Below are 22,120 nucleotides of genomic sequence, written 5' to 3' on the forward strand. Positions count from 1 at the left end.
ATGAACACATAAATGGATTAATAAATATAAAACATTTTTAATATATGATTCTGAAATGGGCCATACTACATCATGAGTACTTTTACTATTAGTCCTTTAATTACATTTAGATGCTTATAGGCATCCGTCGATTGTCTTTACATTAACTCAAGAAATACACTTAAGTACAATTTAAAAGTGTTTGTACTTTACTTGAATATCTACAATATTATGCTTTTTTATACTTTTACTTCACTACATTTTTAAGGTTAATATTGTACTAAATGTATCCCACAGCTTTAGTTACTTTACAGATTGAGAATATTAGCTCACACACAAATCTAAATAAACTTATTTATTATTATCTAGGTTAAGATATCTAGTAGCAGTGATTAAAATGAGCACCACATTAACAGGTAATGTAATGTATATGATCCTGAAATTGGTTATTATTATGCAAAATAAGTTATTTTACTGGTATGTTTTGAAAATGTTGATACTCATACCTGTACTTTAGTTCACTTATAACTTAAACAATTCTAATGTAACTTAAGTGAAATATCTGAATACATCTCAAGGTTTCAAGGCTTTTATTGTTATGTGTGCATAGCTACAGTGTAGTTAATTTATGACAATGAAAATCTTAGGTCACAGGCTCCTCCAGCAGTGCAACACAATAAAATAGTAGGCTACGTAAGTAGAATAACATAGAAACAGTGCAGAATAGTATACAGTAATTGGAATATTGATATATGAGTTGCAAACAGATTAATGTTATGTATGTTCTTTCAAAAGTTCAGGTGTTTAACATTCTTATTGCCTGTGGGATGAAACTGTCCCTGAGTCTTCATCTTCTATCTCTGGCTGCGTATCATCTTCACTGTTATGCGCAACAATGACGGTTGAGCTGCAAATCTTCCTGACATCCTGTGGGACAGTAAATCAAAGGGGAATTTATTCTTACTGCGTCGAGAAAGCGAAGAAAAGCAGGGCAGCCCATGCAGGAGCAGTAACTCCTCCCCTGTGTCACCTCCCCCTCCTCCCCCTCTCCGACCACAGCAGCACAGGAGCTGCCTCGTCTTTCACGGAGGAGATCCCCGAAAGCCGGAGTAATAGCAAAACCCCATACAGCCATGGCAGAAAACGCCGGCTTGGAAAACCACCGCATCAAGAGCTTTAAAAATAAAGGACGGGATGTCGAGGTGAGCTGACATATAAACGCGAGTGTTATTGACATGAATCCGGATAGTTTTGCGTAAAAAAACGATAGTCTTTGGGCCTCGTTGGGGAGCCTGGCTGCAGCTGCTATTGAAGCTAAGCTAAGCTAACGGGAAGAGTTCGCCATCAAAAGTGCTTATCTTGTCAACGACAAATCACACACTTGATTGAGCGATTGTGATGATTGTTTAACACCTAACACGTGGTCTACTATTATTCAGTTGGTAATGTTTGTAAAGAGGAAGCGACATCACAGCTGGGTCGTTAGAAATGGGAGATTTAAGGGCAAGCGGTGTAGCTGTCACTGCCGGCTAACGACACCTAGCATGTTGGATGGGCACCGGTGGCTGGGCCCGACCGGCTCCAAAATCTTCACATTTGCTTTATTTTATATCAAGTTGGTCTTAATCAACACCACATCTAACTTGCAAACGTTACATAAATGTGTCATTATTAGCAAAACATCAGTTAAGGTTGAATAACATGGCTGGGTCACATCCACCCTTACCAAACATTGCCCCTCCTAGTTAGCATGCTAATGTTAGCATGTGAAGCCAGCTGAGCTACACTGAGCTGCTAGCTAAGCCATTAAACTGTTAGCTACATGGTAATGATGCGATGACCTTAGTTTTACAGTCTCATTTGGTGTGGAAAACAGTCAAATGTAATGTTAACTAAAATAATTTGAGGTCATGTATGATTCAAATCCATCAGTGAGATTTGGATAGCATTGAGCCAGCAGTAGGCTACTATTCATTATAACTTGGTGTCACCTTTCTTTCACATTGCTATTAAACTATGAAACATAATTGTAGTATATTCACTGTCTGGTCATATTTATTTGAAAACACCTCTGGTAAACGATGTACCATACTGCCAAATGGGCAGTGTCAACAGGCTGGGTATTGCAGCATCATACAACTAACAAGTCTAATTATACATGTATGTGACAGGCAGCATTTTTCTGTAATGCCCATTGACTTGATGACCAAACCATTTGGCAAAGGCTGTGTTCAGACCAGCAAAATATAAAGGAAGCTGACAGTCTTGGACCAAAGGATGTCAAAGCAAAAACTGTCTAGACTTATTTAGATGAACTTCCTCACTTCTATCAGGGTTATTCAACAAAAGACACAAAGCTATATCTCAAAATGGTCCTTTTTAAGAACATGTCAGGGGGCCGTTTCATCCTCAAATTCCAAAAAGCACAGATTGATGCCCCATAGGTGGTTGTTTTGAAACTTGGGGTCAGTGTGACAAGCACATGGCTACTATGACAGACAGACTTTGCCAAGTGCATTCCTGGTGCTATTTCAGGCATGTTGGAAGTCCGACCTGGGTCTCCTGTGAATGATCATAATTTCTTTTAAATGGATGACTCAGTCTACAGGAGGGGAGAAAATGCCAGTTTTGGGTTTTATTTATTTAGGTCAGGCTTAACTGATTGATCTTAATTTCTGACATCACTAGAAACTGCTTTGAATTGCAAAGCAGTAAAGACGCATGCTGTCGGATGTAAGCTCCTTTGTTTTGCAGGAAATAATTATTTCAATGTGTTAATGGCGTGGTTAATGCCCTTTATTTCTTACCTTGTAGAATTCCTGGTTTAACGGTTTTGTTCTTTGAGTTATTCTTTGAATGATTGTCTTTTATATGCATATGTTCTTTGTTATAGGGATATCCGAATACCTTTATTCGTCCAACAGAGGGTACATTTACAAAAAAGTTCATATTTATGATACAGCGACCAACAGAATTAGCCAATTAAAGTAAACTAGGGGCATTTACCTCTCTTAAGCTTTAATGATTGTTCGATTAAAGAAATGATCACCAACTTTGTTGATAATCACGTAATGTTTAAAGTCATTTTTGACTCCAAAATGGTAGAAAAAGCTCTTTTATGCCTCTCGAATGTGGAGATTATTTTGTTTTCTTTAATCATAATAGCTTAATATTTTTATGTTTCAGACTTACCAGCCTTTTAGATAGAAAATAATTAGCAGAATTATAGATTCAATGAAAATAACCATTAGTTTCAGCCTTACTTCACACCCGGGCTGGACTTTTGTATTCTGATGATCTGCTGTCTGTAAGGGACATTTTGTTTTGGTCGTTATTTTCTGTTTTGCAGTGGTTGGGACACCTATCTGCCCCACATCCTCCTGAGTTATGACTGTCCTATATTACGTAACAGGCTATTTAGGAAGGCAACATGAACCTCTTCAAACAGTCACAAGATCTTAGACCATCTCAAACGGTTCAGGATGAACTGCAAACCCAACCAACCTACATCGCTTGTGCTGTCTGTTAGACAGAGACTTTTTAATATAGTTTAACTATCTTCACATAAACTCTTCCTTACCTTAAAATGTGTTGGTTATTGTTGTGATGATTCAAAGATGTATGTCTAAATTAAGGGGAATACTACATCTATTACATGCTCTGTTAGATCCCAAATACAGTTGTTGGTCAATACTGCATTGAATCTAAAGGACATCATACAATTTGATATTTTTGCCCATGATATTTGATTATACTTCTTGAGTTACTATCGATTGGGTTATATGAAATGCTTAATAAAGTGTTATTTTCACTGCAGTAGCATCTCTCAAAAATGTGCCAAAGCCCAAATATTTTTTTCATTTGCTGACTTTTTTTCTTCTTCTTTGTTACAGACTATGCGAAGACATCGAAATGAGGTGACAGTTGAGTTGAGAAAGGTGAGGAAAAGATCCACTGTCTGTCTACACATACATGCTTCACTCATTTAAAGTACTATTTCTCTGTCTAAGACCCTAGATGCTTAAATCCATCATTCATGTACAAAGTACCTCATGCTATTTAATGACTATCTTCTTATAATATCACTATAGACTGAAAACAAACCAAATCTACCTACGGGTACAAATAAAATAACCTGAAATGAACCAGAACAACAATTGGCTAAATCCTGCTTAAAACATTTCTGTTACTTCTATAAATGTGAAGTTCTTGGTATACCGTCTCTGTTTGAACACAGGACACAACACAGTCATGTATTTTACTCTGCTTATATTCCATTTGACAGTATATTTTATGTTCTTAGAAAAGTTGTACCAGAGTCAGTTTTTGTTACCAGGATACCGTGTTTGTTGTTTATTTTCTGCACTCCCTGCTGTTCAGGCATGGTGACAAAATTGAAATGAAAGAGGAGCTTCCATTTTTTTAAAGTAGTGCTGGGGTCTGTGTTGATTGTGGCGCAAAACATGAACAAAAGGGAAATATACTTGCAGGTTGACAATGGGCAATGTGCAGTTTCGTCATGTGACGTATTTTGTGGTCCTTTACCCTGCACCAGAGGCTTAACGTTTAAAGGAGGACGATACTATTGTAATGACAACTTCTACCTTATTTTGAGGGGGTAAACATCTTCATCGTGTTGAAAAAGTGTAGTCATTTTCATATTGTTCTATATCCTTCATTCTGCTATAAGTGAGACCCATGCTGAGTTGGATTGAGGTTACTTTAGTGGACTGCTTTGGATAAACACTTTGGATGCTGCTGCTGCTTTTTGATGGCATTGCCCAAAGATATTTATGCATCAACTTTGACCTTGAAGTAATGTAAGGTAAGCCTTCACACCGCTTCAACCGTTAGCTGGTCTCACTGGCAGCAATACATATCCCAACATCATGTTTCACAGTCGATGCCCCTAGAATCAAGTTGTTTTCCTCTGCACATTATTCTTTCCAGCCATCTGGTGGATTTGGTTGTGTGTTTATTTTTAGATAACACTATGTGCAATATTTAAGAAGCCATTAGAGTTCAAGAACTAACATGAAGCTTTTCTTAAGTTCTACAAGAGGTTTTGCATCCTGTGATAAATCCTCTGAGGTTATGTTGGTGTCATTTTCTCTTGATTGCACTCTTGATACAACACTCTCTACGTCCTGCAGTGGGCTCTTAATCTTTCTTTTTGATTTTTCAACTTAAGTATTCTTCTGCCAGTTTATGTGCAGTTATAAGCTAGTTACGAACTCCAGGGCAGAGCCTTAAAACCCCCTTTTGGACGGTCCTTTTTAAGATATAGTCCATGGATATAACCTGTTCATACATAAACATTATATTTGTAGAAGGGGATGTTTAAGTGCAGCATTCTACCAATACAAAACCTCACCTCCAGATACAAGCCATGTCTGATATTTATGTAATTGTTGTGAGAATAATCCACATTTTCTTATGCAACAAGTCAAACCAGAGTCAGATTGAGTTGAGCCAGTCTACATGTGATTTGATTGACAGCACTTGGAGACAGCCGTTGTTGACGTTGTGTCTGTGTCTAGTGGGATATTTCTGGCTGATGCATTTCTTCTTGTCAGAACTGTGAACAAAAACGTACTTTAACAAAACAGTAAATGGAAGCTTTTAAAATATTCATAGACTAAAATATAAAAGATTGTGAGCAGATCCTTAAAATGATCTTTTGGTAAGTTCAGACTTCCTGTTTGCTAAGATCAGACTTCCTGTTTGCTACTTGGGGGTGTCAGTGTTTTTTTAACACGTGTTCAGATCATTGGAATAGGACACACTGTTCAGCCTTTTTGAAAGTCTTAACGGTTTGAGTGTAACGGCAGTTACATGTGGTTAGCTTTTAAGTGTTGCATTGTGTTGTGTGGTTTTCTTTTACTGTGAAATTAGTTATGCAAGGCACCCTTTTTAACATGCTGATGGGCCTGAGGTTGTTTTTAGTTTCACAGTTTTTACAGATGTAGTTTTTAATGATGGATGAAGTCAAATTTTGCTGAGTTAAGAGTTGAGGTTTGAATGTGATAATCACAATTATCACTTTTTTTAGTCGGTAATATTCTTTGTACATTGTATAGATGAGTAAAAGTAAAGCACTAACACAATCAGTACGGCTAATCCATCATCGTGTAGTTGTTCCTTTAAGCATGAATATCCATAGCACATTTCAAGATCAATTTCTAAGAGTTCATCAAGAGCCCTACTTTGCCCACAAGTCTTATCTGCATTAGTAGTTGAGTGATATGATTCTGAGTTGGAAAGACACATGTAGTTTTGTGGAAGAGAGAAGGTGCCCTCTGGTTCCAGGAAGTGGCTGCAGAACAAGATGATAGATATTGAAGTGAACCCTTTGCTCCGTGAATGTGTTTTTCACAGCCCTGGCACAACAAGGAAATGACAACATGTAAACATCATATTACAAGGTGGACAGAGGCACTTGCAAAGGCATGACTTGGTTTTTGGGCTATCTGAGCTAGAGCTTTGATTCTCTGTCCAAACCCAATTGGGATCAGTTTTCCCGCCAATTTCCCGGAGCTGTCTTTTCAGTTGGGCAGAAGTGCCTGTTTTTCTGGTGTTTGAAAAACTTGTCACAAACAGCAGTTGCTTAGAACAGAGTCCACACTCCTGCCTCTTATTGATGAGGGAAAAAGTTATACAATCTGGTTTTTAAAGGGGCATGTCGGAGATCGTGTCACAAAAGTCTGTAACTGCACTGAAAATACCCAAGGTAACTTAAAGGTGGGGTAGGTAAGTTTGAGAAACCGGCTCGAGATACACTTTTTGTTATATTCCATGGAATGCTCTTAACATCCCGATAGCAATGAATATCTTAAGTGCTTTGACAAAAAATCCATAAAAAAAAATGTCATATGTGGAAGCCGTAGTACTGTAAAAAGCACGACCAATCATTTTAGCCGGCCCGGCTAAAATAACTGGATGGCCTACCTGCCCGTCAGCCTTCCATCTGTGCACAAACTTATCTCGTGCCCTCATTGGTCATGTGCGCGTTCGTGTGTGTTGGAGGAGGGGCTCTGTAAGGAAGTGGCAGATTTTTTCCGGCTGTGTATTTTCAAATTCTAGCACACTCGAGCTGGTTTCTCCAAAATTACCTACCCCACCTTTTAAGCTTGTAATAAATAATCAAATAAATTCCGGTTTTTAATCAGGCTGAGGCACAAAACTGCTCCAGGGGTCTGGGCTCGAGTCCAGCACGATGTTCTGCTTTTCTGAGCCCGATGGCCTCGAATCTGAAGTGGTAACAAACAGAACTGAGGAATACTTTGGCATCGTGCTTCTAAACAAAGTCTGAGGATTCTGGTAAACAGCAGCTCGGATCAGCAGCCCTTTGGGGAACGCTGACACAGACGGGGGTGTTCAAACACAGAACGTCTCCGCTATGAAATACTGAGGTGGTCTCATGTCACGCACATTCCATTGATCTGGATCAGAGCAGCGAGAAGCACTGCACTCGCCGATTAGTCATCAGTGACGCACATGAGCAGGATGCACAGGAATGTAGGGCAAGGGAATCTCCTCCTCCCGCTGACTCACATGCCCGCAAACTGACGGGATGTGTGGGTCTCTCTAACTTTCTCTATCGACAAGTGTCTCTGTATCGCAGTGCTGACTGAAGGTGTGCTTGCAGAGAGTGGGTGTGTGTGTTGTCCTTCAAAGATGAGTGTGTGTGTTTGCCTTGTGGACTAGCCTGCAGGCAGATTTCTCTAATTTAATTTGACTAATCAGAATACTTTTTTAATCCCATGGGAAATTGGGTTTCTTGACTGTTGCTCCATCGTAAATATAATAAAAATGAATACAATTATTTTTATAAAAATTAGAATTGAAGTAAGAATTAAATAAAAATACACAACAAATATAATGGAGAATTTAATATAAACATAACAAGTGAAGTAAAATGTCCAGAAAATATACAATACAATTTAAATATTTATACTATAATAGGAAGTAAAAATGTGCACATTGTACTACAATATATAAAATGTATATAACAATAGATACTGTGGTGTATTAATAGGATATAAATGCTGAATTGCACAGTTTTAACGGGATTGGCCATCTATTTGTTGACCAGTTTGATGACCACAGGCTATAATGACTTCCTTACTCACTTATTATGGTATATCTAACATGTGTCCTACACTTTCAGATATAAAAAAGTTTGTGAAAAAGAGGAATCCGTCTTTTGTGGCAGACCCAGATTCACTGACACTTAAAGAATTCATGAATGCATTAATGAACACTTTGATCGCCTCCCCTCATCGCTTCTCTGTCTTTTTTTCTCTCTCCCTCATCAGAACAAACGAGACGAGCATCTACTGAAGAAGAGAAATGTCCCGCTGGAGGACAGTCTGGAGGACTCTGATGTCGACTCCGACTTCAAAGGAGTAAGTTTGGATGTGTGCGTCTGTAGAAAGAGAGACGTGGAGGGACTGGACGGTCTGTATAGTGTCAGAGCAGCTGTTGCAGACTGCGTGTGATACACTCAAGAAACAGTCGCTGAGCAGCTTCAGTTATAAATGAATTCAGAAAAAATGTGTCTTTGAGAATAGTTCCGTTTTTACTGGTATCTCCTCCCAATTAAAAGCAGGATGAATTAAATAGGAATGCGTTTCTGTTCACTGTTGCTGGTTCGCATTTTTCATTGCAAACTTCAAAGAGCCCAACTACCCACATTATAATCTCTCCCAGTCATCTCCCAAATGTTCTCCTGAGGTGAGACTGAAAGTTCATTCTTCTTCTCTGAAGCAGCAGCTGACGCATAAAAAGTCTCACCCCTAGTGTTTGTTCTTGAGTTTTCAATCATACCACAAATTCTCCACAAAGATGGAGATCTCACAGCAGGCATGGAGTTGTAGATGTTTGCATTTCCAAGATGGTTGTAGCAGCACATGCAAAAATACATGACAACTGGGTTAACATCCTCTATGATAAGTTTGCCTAAATGGCCGGTTTGAAGAGTCCATTTTCTTTTACCAAGTTGTCTGCCATGCACATTTTAGTTTATAATATCTTCTGCTAAAGTTGCTGCCCCTTGCCAAAGGACGAATGGCATTTTCTTTGTGCTCCTCAGAACATTGAAAATAAATGTTGCATTTCCAGAAATAATGTTTCAGTTTCTCAGGATAATCCACTGAACAGTTTTTCTATGGGAAAAAATGAAAATGTTGATACCACGTTCTTTAGATTATTCTGAGGAACAAGGACAATGTTTATACATTCAAAAAATGTACAGCTGTTATTTAAAAGAAATACAATATCCTAGGTTTTGAGCACCACTAAGTAACTGCCATCGACCTCTGTAAAATATGTTTGGCACCAGAAATCTTAAAAGACAAATATCCTAAAACTAAATCAGATACCTAAAGGAATCTATGTGTAAGAATGTCTTTTGTAATTGGCATGAATAGACCCTCCTGTTCTCCGTCATTGATAGAATGAATTTTAATATATTGTTTTTTTACTGCAGAGTATGTTCAAATAAACCGTGGTGAATATAGTCTGGGGTTTCTACATCCAGAATGAAGCACTCCCTCTCTGCTGCTGCTGCTATAATCCCATTTAAGTTTACCTTCTAGTTTCTCCCCATAATGCAATATGCTGCCTAAGATCCATTTATCTCAAAAGCTGTTGACTTCTGACAATATTCTTTTAGTAGATTAATTAAAAGATGAGGAATAGCCTGCAGAGTGAGCCAATATTTGCGTTCCAGTCCTAAATGAAATTGCATTCTCAAGTGTAGCCAAGAGCAGCGGAGAAGGAAGGAAATGTAGCTTACTGAAGCTGTTTATTCCAACGTTACCTTTTAATGCTAATTCTGTGGGAGCTGTGAAGGCTAATGCTATCTTTAAATGATCAGGCTTTCAAATGTTAGAGCCAGTGTGGTAGTAGAGAGATGCATCTTAATCCAAGAAGCCACTTCATACCGAAAACAAGCTAGCGTAGGTGAAGGGTGGGACTTCCATGCTATGATATTTTAGCCCTTTGTTAATGGCCTCAAGCAAAGACACTTCAGGAAGAAGAGAGAGAGAGAATTTTGCATATTCTGTATTACAAATGTTCAAGTCACACGCCAAGGTGCAGTGGGGCAAGCTGCTAGTGACAATATATACTTTTACAATTACACCACATCGACATCTGTTTATATATTAAACCCTTCTTTAAATATTTATGAGTTACATGTTGTTCAACTACATTTAGCAATGTAAACAACTGATGCTAAACTGTCCTGCTATTATTATTGACATTTAAATGTGTATAATTGAAGGGGAAACGCTGGGATGGTGTATGCTAACATTGCTCTGGTTTTTTTCTTTTTGCAGCAAAATGTTACGCTTGAGGCCATCTTACAGGTCAGTGATCACTTCAATCTTCCATCATACATTTCCCAAAGGTACCAGCAATGGCTCCTATACTCCTATATTATTCTGTGCTAGCATCAATAATGACCTTCACTTCTTGTCATTGCAGAATGCCACCAGTGATAATGCAGTAGTCCAGCTCAGTGCTGTACAGGCAGCCAGGTGAGTCACACAAAAAGACGTCAGCTGGTTTTTGGATTTATGTACGTGAAGGTCTTGACATTTTTCTCTTTGGCCTTTGACAGAAAACTGCTCTCGAGTGACAGAAACCCTCCGATCGACGACTTGATAAAGTCTGGGATCCTGCCCATTTTAGTCAAATGCCTGGAAAGGGACGACAAGTAAGTCTGCTTCTAAACCATTAGTCTTCAGTGTTTTTACTCCGTGACGCAAACAGTTCTAGCTCTTAAGACAGCAGGCTGCTGTGATGGATTACTGAAGCTGCTAGTGTGTGTGTGTGTGGGTGTGTGTGTGTGTGTGTGTACGTGTACGTGAGAGTGTGTGGAGGCACGCAGGGCAGTTGGCCGACCCTCTCTGCCCCGGCGAAGCCAAATTTAACAGCATTCCTGTCTCTTGGAGTTCCCAAATTCCCAGGACCTTGTGTTAGCCGAGAGGGGGAGAAAGAATGGCTGACGTGGAGGAACTTGTAAGGGAGAAGTTGTGAGGATTTCACCATAGCAACCGACAACATAAAGCATCATGCAGAACCATCTTATATTGGTGTTAATTTATATATATATATATATATATATATATATATATATATATATATATATATATATATATATATATATATATATATATATATATATATATATATATATATATATATGATGCTATGGCAACAACAATAGTAGACAATTGCTTCTCTCCACGTGCCTCCATGAAGAGAAGCAATTGTCTACTATTGTTGTTGCCATAGCATCATGGCACAAAGCCAAGGAAGCTCAGCCTAATGCTGTGAGGAGGTACTGAACCTCAATGCAAAGGACAGCAAGATGAGCACCATTGAAAGAATAGATACAGTGTTTTCTGAGGTGTTCAAATTCAAACTGTGCATGCTAAGTCAGAACATTTAACTTTGCTGTCCACAGTGGCACCACATCCCAGTTAGAAATCCAGATCATGGTTCGCTTCATGATGAAATAGTCACTAGAGTAGACAGACTTCACACCCTCTGCCATGGTTTACTAGCATTTGGCTGGTGGGTGGTGTGAGGAGCGCTTGAGACTGTGTGAGCTCTAATATTTTGTGTTGCATCATTTAAAAAATAAATAAAATAAAAATCATGAGTTTCCCTTTTGAGCACAGCACCAGCTGGCAGCACGAAATCTAGACCATTGATGTCATGTCAGGTGCATTACCGACCACACAGACGCTGTTTTCACCAGGATTTCATATAGATTTATAAGAAGGTTTTTTTATATAGAAACTAATTGCGTTAAAACTTTGGAATGTCGTTTGCTAAACCAACATTAGAAAACTCCCACTCTTTTTGTGCATGTCTATTTATTGCGAATTAACCCAGTATTTCTGTACAGTTACAGATTAGGCTACACTAATACTATGAGTATTGTTGTATTTTTATAGTAGTATTTTCCATCGGTGACTGCTTAGTAGTTGGTCAGGCAAATTCAGGTATGCTTCCTAGAAAATATCACAGGTTGGGAATGCTGAGTCTAGGCAGTGTTCAGAGTAAGTTATTAATAACTTACAGAAACATTGTGTCCACCTTCCACCCTTTCTCCCCCTCTGCTTCACACATTACTTTGACGAAACTGACTTTGCTTTAATACGAAAAGGTGTACTAATGTAATCACTTATTCAAATTGAGGATTATAGTCCGAATTATTGCTACGAATGTAAGAAAGATGTGCAGACTTCTTCATGATAAGCTATATGCTTTTGAATCAAATCTGTTTGAGACACATTGCTCTTAAAAATGCTGTTTTTCCTGAAAGGCCAAAAACAGACAAGTGTTTTAGGTGCCTTGGGGAAATATGAACATCAGCCTTGAAGAACATGTAATGGCAGCTGGGAATTCGGGGAATGTTCGCATCAATATTAATGATAATGTTTCTTACCCAGTGGAAACTAAATGAGTGTCCTTCATGTATTCATCTTGTTCTCTGTGTCTGCAGCCCCTCTCTTCAGTTCGAGGCGGCCTGGGCTCTGACCAACATCGCCTCGGGGACGTCGGCACAGACTCAGGCCGTGGTTAAATCCAGTGAGTTGACCCCACATTCTGCCTCCTGCACTCTGTGTTTGTCTACTGTCTGCAGAGCTGCCATGTTTATTTGTGTTTCTCTCAATTGGGCAGTCAGTCATTCCTGGATTATGTTTTTATTAGATAACACAGCACTTTTGTTTTGAAACAAAACCAACGTGACTGTGTGACAGCCAGCTCATCGCATGAATACTGATCACGGTTCCACTCTTAAGAACTAAGATATTATTTAAAACATATCTTAAATGTAAACTAAAAGACTTTAAAAACATTCTTAAATGAATGACGACGTTGTTTGACTTAATTCAATTCAGTAATCCAAATTTAACACAAGTGCTTGAATCAAAGTATATGTAAGTTCAACTTTTACATAGCACTTTTCAAATATTTTTGCATCTAAATCTCAATTAACCCGTATCTGCATAATAGCCATGTTTTCATCTTTGATTGGTCAATTTCCAATTTCTAGAATATTGATTTAAACTAGCCTAAGCTAAACTTCAATTGATCTTTTGTATATTATTTTAGGAATGTGTTAAAAGATCATGATGTTCAACCGAGTGTGTATCTTATAACAATAATCTGAATCAGAAAACATTTACAGCAAAAGTGCCAAAAAAAGACTAAGCTAACATATTAAATAAAGAGACATGAACACATTAGTAAAAAAATAAATACAAATAAGGACAATCTTGATGTTTTAGCAGTAGCTTACATTTCCTTGAAACATATGTATTTACATTGGAAAGGAGCAGTTGAAGATCCAGCTAACTGTGCCTAAGCATTTCAATAACTGGAAGAAAAAAAACATTCATGTCAGCTGACTTTTATCATATTCACAAAAATAGTTTATTTTGAACACGACCCCCCAAAAAGGTGGAGGGGGAAAAACCCTTTTAGCAGGGTAAACACATTTTCCCTTTGCAACATTGTTAATACACCTCATTCGGTTTGGATTGGCTATAATATACAGGGAGTTGTGACAATTTCATAGGTTTGTGTGTTTTTATTTTGTCTTTGACTGTGACCTGGCAACAGTGCTTATCACTGGAGTTTCACAATGTGTTACCTTGGTCTAATTTCCGATGCGTTGATGTTTGTGGGTCCAGATGCAGTGCCTCTGTTCCTGCGACTCCTACACTCTCCCCACCAGAACGTATGCGAACAGGCTGTATGGGCTTTAGGAAACATTATAGGTAAGTAGTGTCCTCTGATTGAAGCGTGTATATTCTGCTTTTAAAGCTCACATGTGTGTTGACCTCTGACCCTTTGTTTGTCCAGGTGATGGTCCACAGTGCAGGGATTATGTCATCTCCCTGGGCGTGGTCAAGCCGCTGCTTTCTTTCATCAACCCGTCGATCCCCATCACCTTCCTCCGCAATGTCACCTGGGTCATCGTTAACCTCTGCCGCAATAAGGACCCCCCGCCCCCTATGGAAACAGTCCAAGAGGTGTGTGTGTGTGTGTGTGTGTGGGTTTTAATGTGCCAGACAGATGCATGCGTGTGTCAGGGTTTCCGCTAGGATTTTTTCTTGCCGGTCAAATGTCCGGAAAGAATTTATTTTACCGTACAAATTTGAAACTTACCGGTCATGTTTCAATAATAATAATAATAATTGTGTAGCAGAGTTTCCGTTAGCAGGTAATTACCGGACTATGACCGGATATGCTGATGTTTAAAACTCAGTTAATGGGAGTCATTTTTATAATTGCTTCAATTTATAATCGAAAGTTCAGATTCATTTTTCAATAAATGATGCGCTTCCACAAACAACATTATTATTACATTCGAACAAACTACTTGTAGTAGATGAAGTACATTATTCAAAAGTTTACATTAACTTTGAATAATAACACGGGGAAAACGGATCCTCTCTTTCTCTTTCTCTTTCTCTCTCTCTCTCTCTCTCTCTCTCTCTCTCTCTCTCTCTCTCTCTCTCTCTCTCTCTCTCTCTCTCTCTTCTCTCTCTCTCTCTCTCTCTCTCTCTCTCTCTCTCTCTCTCTCTCTCTCTGATCGGCCTTTATAGAGAGCACCGATCAAAGAGTGAATATCGGCTGATAATGATCGGCGGCCAATCGATCGGAACATCCCTAATTATTACCGGACATTTTGACTGGCAGGTTTTTTAATTTACCGGTTTTTAATAAATGTTACCAGCTAAAAACAAGGTAATTACCGGCTAATGGAAACCCTGGCGTGTGTGTGTGTGTCTCAGTCGTATGTGTCTCAGTCGTATGTGTCTCAGTCGTATGTGTCACTGCAGTCTGAGTCACACAGAGTTTTTACCGCGCCTTTTTCAGTAGTCAAAGCCCGGGAGGAGTTTGTAACTACAAAGCTATTTTTGCGACATTTGAAGTCTGGTTTGACAGCTGTTCCTCTTTTTTTGTAATCTTCTTCCTTCTCTCTCTGCGCTGTTCTTGCCATCATCTGATCAATGTTTCCCTCTGCCTACATTCAACCCACTCACAACCTACTTTTCTCTCCCTACAGATTTTGCCCGCCCTGTGTGTGCTAATATATCACACTGATATAAATGTAAGTATCAGATTCTTAGGTATGACTTTTATAGATTTTACAGAATAAAATCACTTGCTTTGCGTGGACTTACGCGTTTCCTGTGTGCGTTTGTTCAGATCTTAGTAGACACGGTGTGGGCTCTGTCCTATCTGACGGACGGAGGCAACGAGCAGATCCAGATGGTCATCGATTCGGGAGTCGTTCCATTTCTTGTGCCTCTCCTCAGCCAGCAGGAGGTCAAAGTTCAGGTGAGACTTTGATTTAATGATTACATATTTAAGTCTTGTCTAGAGCTGCATGATTTAAAAACTGGGATTCATTTTGACTGATTTTGTAGTTGCATTATGATTGGACCATTTTTTTTAAAACATTATTCACGTTAAATGTAAACAATTGTTAATATTAAAATAATATAAAATGATCATGGTGTTATTCTACTTATTTATTTATGAAGAGTATCTGTCTGTAAAGGATTTATCAAGTCTGTAGAATACTGTTTGTGGGCCAGGACTTCTCTGCATGTGATTACTGCAATTTGGATAATGCAGTAATCCATATTGTGATTTATATATTTATAAATGAACTTATTTATATGTGATTTACATTCCCATTTTGAGGAGTTGTGCAGCCCTAGCCTTGTTGACAGGAAGTCAATTTTAATGATCAGCAAATCATTTAGTTCCTAATTCTCCTCCGTTTGTCTCTGTGCAGACGGCAGCTCTGAGGGCAGTGGGGAACATTGTGACCGGGACCGACGAGCAGACGCAGGTTGTTCTGAACTGTGACGTCCTCGCACACTTCCCCAACCTGCTCACACACCCTAAAGAAAAGATCAACAAGGTACCTCAGCCGTTATGATGATGTTTTTTATTTTTTACTAATGTAAGTCTGCCAGCTTCTTATGGCTTAGTATGGAAAGAGAAAGTAGGTGGCTGTAGTGTTATTAGAGCTATCTGATTCACTGTCAGGCAGTATAATACACCTGGAGCAGATTTGTTATTGTTTGTATTCCAAGTATATTTCAGCTTAGCTTAGAGGAGTGAGTAGGATTTCTTTGTTTTTCAATTCACTGTAATGCTTACTCGTATATTATATAAGATGTAGGCGATATCTTTTACCCTGATGCACTAAAACACTTATTTAATTGTGATGGTGCTGTAAGCAAAATAAAACCACAATGCAGTGTAAAAGATGATTGTTACTGGAGCATAACACCAGAGTTAAAACAAAAAATAAATACTCCAAAAATATAATTGGAATCTCAACCATCTGCATTGTTCCCTGTTTACTAGCCCAATGATGTAGAGGCAGAGACATCCATGTAAGAATATTGATGTGTGTGTTGGATATCGAACAGGTTTTGAGCGTTGTGATTGGTGTGTTTGCAGGAAGCGGTGTGGTTCCTGTCCAACATCACAGCAGGGAACCAGCAGCAGGTCCAGGCTGTGATCGACGCAGGGCTGATTCCTATGATCATCCACCAACTGGCTAAGGTTTGTGTGTATATGTATTGTGTTATATTCCCCATTCTTTAGATCCTGGTTTCTCAACAGATGGTGTTCGACAAACATAATGTTGGCGTTGATTCAGCTGCATTGACACCTTCTATGTTTTGTAGCCAGAGAAGCAGAACATCTCTGTTTGAAATGAATAAAGCACTGAATGCATGCATGGCCCGGGTTTTCTGTGTGTCTCTGCGTTAACGTTGTTGTAGAAAAACCCCCTATGTGCACGTTTTAGTGACAGCCTGTCTCTCTACAGGGTGACTTTGGCACACAGAAGGAGGCAGCGTGGGCCATCAGCAACCTCACCATCAGTGGGAGGAAAGACCAGGTGAGATCTGGACCAATGACAGAGAAGTCTGGAGTCCTTTGTTTACATAAGTGTTTTTATTTTACCCTTCCTGACACATGAGTTTGGCATTGGATCAGCGTTTTTGACAACAAAGGGTACTCAAGTGAAAGTATTGTTACTTTTATAATCTTATTGCCTCAAGGTAAAGTTAAAGAGATTAGTAAGAGTAAAACATATTTGTGTAAATAAAATAACTTCATTATTATACATTTTTTGTAAAAGTAAACGTAGCCAAAGGTCATTTTCTTATATGGATTTAATTCGATTTTTTTCTTTATCGTTTTCTTTTTGTATTATTTAATGATATCTTAAAAAAACAACTCGTAGCTGCATAGAACTTTTCCTGAATTGAAATTGTGCTATGTATTTTCAGTTTCTATGTCTGTGAAGCCCTTTTTAACTGTTTTTCTCAAGGGCTTTATAAATAAAATTAATAATTGTTATTATAGATTTTATTGCAAATGTACTTGAGTAAGAGTAGAAGATACAAAAATACATACTCCAGTACATGTAACTGATTAAAAAATAACATTAACTTCAACCACTGCAAATATTATTCCATAATTTCAAGTAAAAGTTAACACCACAATGTCGCACTTGAAAGTTATGAATGTTTTCTTGTGTTGAATGTTCCACGCTCATTCCAATGCTCCTGTGTTATAATTAAGTGTGTATGTGTTGGCTTTTTTGCAGGTGGAGTTCCTGGTGGAGCAGAACGTCATCCCTCCCTTCTGCAGCCTGCTGTCGGTGAAGGACTCTCAGGTGGTGCAGGTCGTCCTGGACGGCCTGAAGAACATCCTCATCATGGCGGGAGACGAAGCCAGCACCATCGCCGAGATCATCGAGGAGTGTGGAGGTCTGCGTCCGGATCATCATGTCCTTACACCATTTTATGTTATTCTTGAATTCATTTAGCATTTATAGAGAATTTCTTTTTTTACGGACTTGAGTTTTGAGTATTATATTCCATGTCTTATTTGGCAAATGGATCCATATTGAGAGAGCCTTATTGATTGTATGATTGAACTCTGTTGTGTGCATCTTCCCAGTAATAATGTTAATAACAGGAATTGTTGTCTTTGCTATTCCCAGGTTTGGAGAAGATAGAAAATCTGCAGCAGCATGAAAATGAGGATATCTACAAACTAGCCTTTGAGATTATTGATCAGTACTTCTCAGGAGATGATGTAAGTATACCACATGTGATCTTCATGTGTTTGTCCTGCTCAGTGAAACGTTACTCTGCTGTGATCTCACTATATTTATCGTTTCCAGATTGATGAAGACCCCAGCTTGATCCCGGACACCACTCAAGGAGGAACCTTCAACTTTGACCCAGCTTCCAACATGCAAACAAAGGAGTTTAATTTCTAAAAGCCAGGATTTTTAGTTCAACCAGCTGCACGGGTACTCTGTAATCACCCCAGACATTCATCCATCTCTCCTCCAACCTGGCAACCTGGTACTGAAGGATTTACTTAGCATCACTTCAACATGGAAACTCACCACTGAAGGATTTACCCACCCCACTTCTGCACTGCGGGGTGTTTTTCTTTATGTTTGTTAATCATCCTTCACCGAACACGGCTACCCTACATCGGAGTCCTGCTCGTTCAACAGGCACCGTCACAACCTGGCAACCTGCATCAGGAGGGTTGCCAGTTTAAAATAAAAACCAGAAGGAAGAAAAAAAGCCTTCATGGCAAGCTTCAATTGCCAAATGTCAAGTTCTCACAAAGACAAAAAAAACACAAGCACATTTTCAGACACAAACACACACACACAGAAACACTTTTTGACACTTTGAATTTGTGTGCATACTTCTGTTAGAAGCCATCATATCACTTATGGGGAAGAAATACTGCTGTTTGTTTGTGGTTTATTCTGTGCTTTCCCTCCCCTGGATTGTCCTCTGGTGTTACTTCACCTACGCGCACGCACACTTGACCTACACACACACACGTCAACACTTGACCTACACAGATTCCCATGGGCCGGGCACCCCAATAATCCTCTCTCACCCAGTTTAAAGAGTTAATCCCAGAGCTAAGCCATGATTAACCACGGACCCCCGCTGCACCCCTCAATGATCGTCCTGGGGCAGGTGGAGGGGGGGGAAAGGGCTCCGAGGCAACAACAAAAAAAGGACTCCGTGGCAGACTGACTGACGGGACTCCTGACTCGATGACGTCACTTTTTTTTTTTAACGTGACCTCTGTTGAAACTTTGTTTAAAAAAAGAGAAACCATCAAAAATGTGAAGAAAATGCCATAAATCTGTTCTTTTTTTCTCCAATTCAAACGAACCTGCTTGATTCTGGTTGAGCAGGACGACGACAGTTTTTTATTTTATTTTTCGGACGTGAATACCTGTCACGGGAGGAAGCCCCTTTGGGTGAAGACGTAGAGACTTTAGAGAAGAGGAACATGTCAGCCGAAGCGTTTCATCCCCTGCAGGACATCCGTCTGTAGGACATGAGCTCGGTCACGTCCTGTGATTTTGTTCGGGACTCCCCTGTAATGTGAAACTTTTAAGAGGGAGGGGGGGGGGGTGGTTTAACAGAAAGAGAGCTAAAAAACGACCTGAATTGCTTATCTGACCTTTAAGATTATTTTAATTGTTTTAAATTCAAACATATTTTAGGTTTCAGCTACTTGGTTGAGTCTGTGGAGCTTCCATATGTTTTATTGTTTCCTTTTCTTCAGTCTTATGCACACGTCAGAGAAGGCATTTTGATGTCTGCCTGCAGAAAGGGGACCTATACTCATTGAAGACTAGACTTATATAACGAGTACAGGTCCTAAACACAGTACTTAACTACTTTCTCTCTTTGAAGAGGTCACATGTCATCACTCAATTTGAATAATTGTACAAAAAGTGTGATGTGTATCTCTCCTTGCCGTCTAATGAATATATGAATATATTTACATAAAGCCTGTACAAAGCTGCTGCAGCTGACAGTCATTGGAAGGACGATTTACTGTCAAAGATGGCTGGGGAGGGTTTTTTTTCTTTTTCGTTGAAGCAATATTTCTTGGTTTCAATGTTTTTATTTCTGACTTGCATATGTATTGTGATGACATGCTGATAAATTGGAAAAGGCAGTTTTTTTTTTTTCTTCTTCGTAGTAGTAATGGTGACGGGCTTTTTAAAAATGTGCCGTCCCAGTTGGTGTGGGGGGTGCGGGTTCACGGCGTCAAACTTTGAACCCGACCTTAGCCCTGGTCTCGAAGACTTTACGATCCTCTGGTTGGCTGCTAACTACTGAGCGGGGGTCCGAACAGGTGGGGAGGGGGAGGGTCACACTGGGGTTTTACGTATTGGGTGGGGTTGTTATGAGCAGCCCAGGCTTGTTTTTGGGACTAGCTGTTTATTACTGAACAAAACTATAGAGAGGGTGTACAGTCATGAACTAGCAGACTAGACCGAGCCACTTTAAAGATTTACAATTTCGTTGCCTTGTATCCGAATTGGATACAAGCTTATGTTTGTTGCAAGATTTTTACTTGCTAATGAAAAGTTGTTTTAAATAAAATATTAGGAGAAGAAGCAACAGACAGCGTTTTGGCCTCTGATTGTTTTATGTCTTTTTATAAATTTTAGATTGAATTCCTCTCTTTAAGGTGGCTCATTGATGCTTTCAACTCTTGTGCATATTAAAGACAAGAATGAGTTGAAAATCATTGTGCCTTTTTGTTTTTCATTTCAACTAAAACTCGGTTTTATTGAATAGAAACAATTCTTTGAGCAGCTGAAGACTTTTTAGGGTGGGAGATACAGAGATATGTGGTCTCCCTGTTTTCGTGAGTTTGCCATGGCGTTGGTCCCTGCTGCTCTCTGCTGTGAGAGTAACCGCTCCCCTCCAAATCTTATTCACTAAACATTGTAACACACCATTTCTCCCGCTCATTTGCCCCCACCCAACACCACAAACCATCTTTGCCATATTTCAGTCAGGGGATTTTGATCTCATCTCACCCTCAGGACATGATCTGTGTGTTTGATCCTAACCAAAATAAACTTGCTGTTTAGCCGTTGGATCCTCCATGCTTGCAAGTGTTGTGATTCACCCTTACAATAGCTGTTACATTTAAGTTGTGTGAGTGTAAGCGATATGGAAGCCCATTTCTGCCAGAAAGTTAAATGAAAGCTTAAGATCCTTTAAAGTCGTTATGACAAACTTTCTCAACATAATAACTTGGTACTGAACTCCAATCAAACTGTTAAAATAAGCAGCACTGATCAGATATAAATCAATGTGTTGTTCCTTCATAGTCTATCGCAGCTAAATCTAGGCCAGGGAAGATTTGGTGCTAACGGTGAGATTACAGTGGACACTTCAAATGTCTGATATAATATTGAACATGTTTGGTTTGTAAATGTCACAGTGTCCTGGATCGAAGCATGTGTGTTAGTGTCACATTGACTCACCGTTCAGATGCTGAATTTGGCTTTATTGCTGAGTCTGTAACAAAAATAAGATAGCTGGCCTCTTGGTAAAACATACGCTGCTTGACACGGATCCAGATTCCCCAGGTTTCAGTCTCTTGGGGACACATGCTACGCCAAAGCAAGAAGAGAACTGAAGTGGTAAGAACATCAAGGCAGCTTATACATTTCGACCTATTAGTTCTAACTGGATTTGAGCATCTGACCATCGTGCCTCATCCATTTAAAACACTATTCTGTGAAACCGGTTGGGAAGACAAGATTTTGCCTGGAAAGTTTTTATGTATTGTTTTTTATTGGTCAAAAAAGTTAAAACAAATATGTTTCCACAGAGTTTTGTCAGGTTTTTATTTTTATTTGTCAGGATATTATGTATTCATCGTTACCCATTTTGGCCACAAGAGGCTGAAATGCACCACCACCCCATGTTCTAAATGAGAAAACATTTTCCTCCAGGTGGCTTGTAATTCCTACATGCCCTTTGAATTAAATATAATCTCAGACAATAATACAAATTACATCTGTTTTCCCAGATCAAGAAATGTATCCTGACAAAATAAAAGCCCCACCCTATTTTTAAAGCTGTTTTAAGGTGATACACCATTGACAGTTTTAAAGACAATATTCTGCTTGGTTTTGATTCCAACTAGTTTGACCTCGAAGTGTTATTTTAGCTATTTTAACTAGTATTTTATTACCTCTGCCGCCCGC

General features: G+C 39.1%; 1 protein-coding gene across 2 annotated transcripts; it reads left to right on the top strand.

Annotated features, from left to right (window-relative positions):
• The first annotated feature begins 991 nt into the window (after window positions 1-991).
• kpna3 (karyopherin alpha 3 (importin alpha 4)) lies at window positions 992-21,005 on the top strand. 2 transcript variants are annotated; one of them, XM_034128690.1, is made up of 17 exons: window positions 992-1,181; window positions 3,873-3,917; window positions 8,298-8,387; window positions 10,323-10,352; window positions 10,471-10,523; window positions 10,607-10,702; window positions 12,503-12,588; window positions 13,692-13,784; window positions 13,870-14,039; window positions 15,080-15,124; window positions 15,223-15,354; window positions 15,818-15,946; window positions 16,495-16,599; window positions 16,868-16,939; window positions 17,654-17,816; window positions 18,053-18,147; window positions 18,236-21,005. In XM_034128690.1, the coding sequence occupies exons 1-17, from the start codon at window positions 1,113-1,115 to the stop codon at window positions 18,332-18,334; spliced, it is 1,572 nt and encodes a 523-aa protein (XP_033984581.1). In that variant the 5' UTR covers window positions 992-1,112; the 3' UTR covers window positions 18,335-21,005. The 2 variants fall into 2 exon arrangements, with proteins under 2 accessions (XP_033984581.1, XP_033984582.1); XM_034128691.1 differs by having other exon boundaries at window positions 13,698-13,784.
• The last annotated feature ends 1,115 nt before the right edge of the window (window positions 21,006-22,120 follow it).

This window comes from Trematomus bernacchii, unplaced genomic scaffold (genome assembly GCF_902827165.1).
Source record: "Trematomus bernacchii unplaced genomic scaffold, fTreBer1.1, whole genome shotgun sequence".
NCBI lineage: Eukaryota > Metazoa > Chordata > Actinopteri > Perciformes > Nototheniidae > Trematomus > Trematomus bernacchii.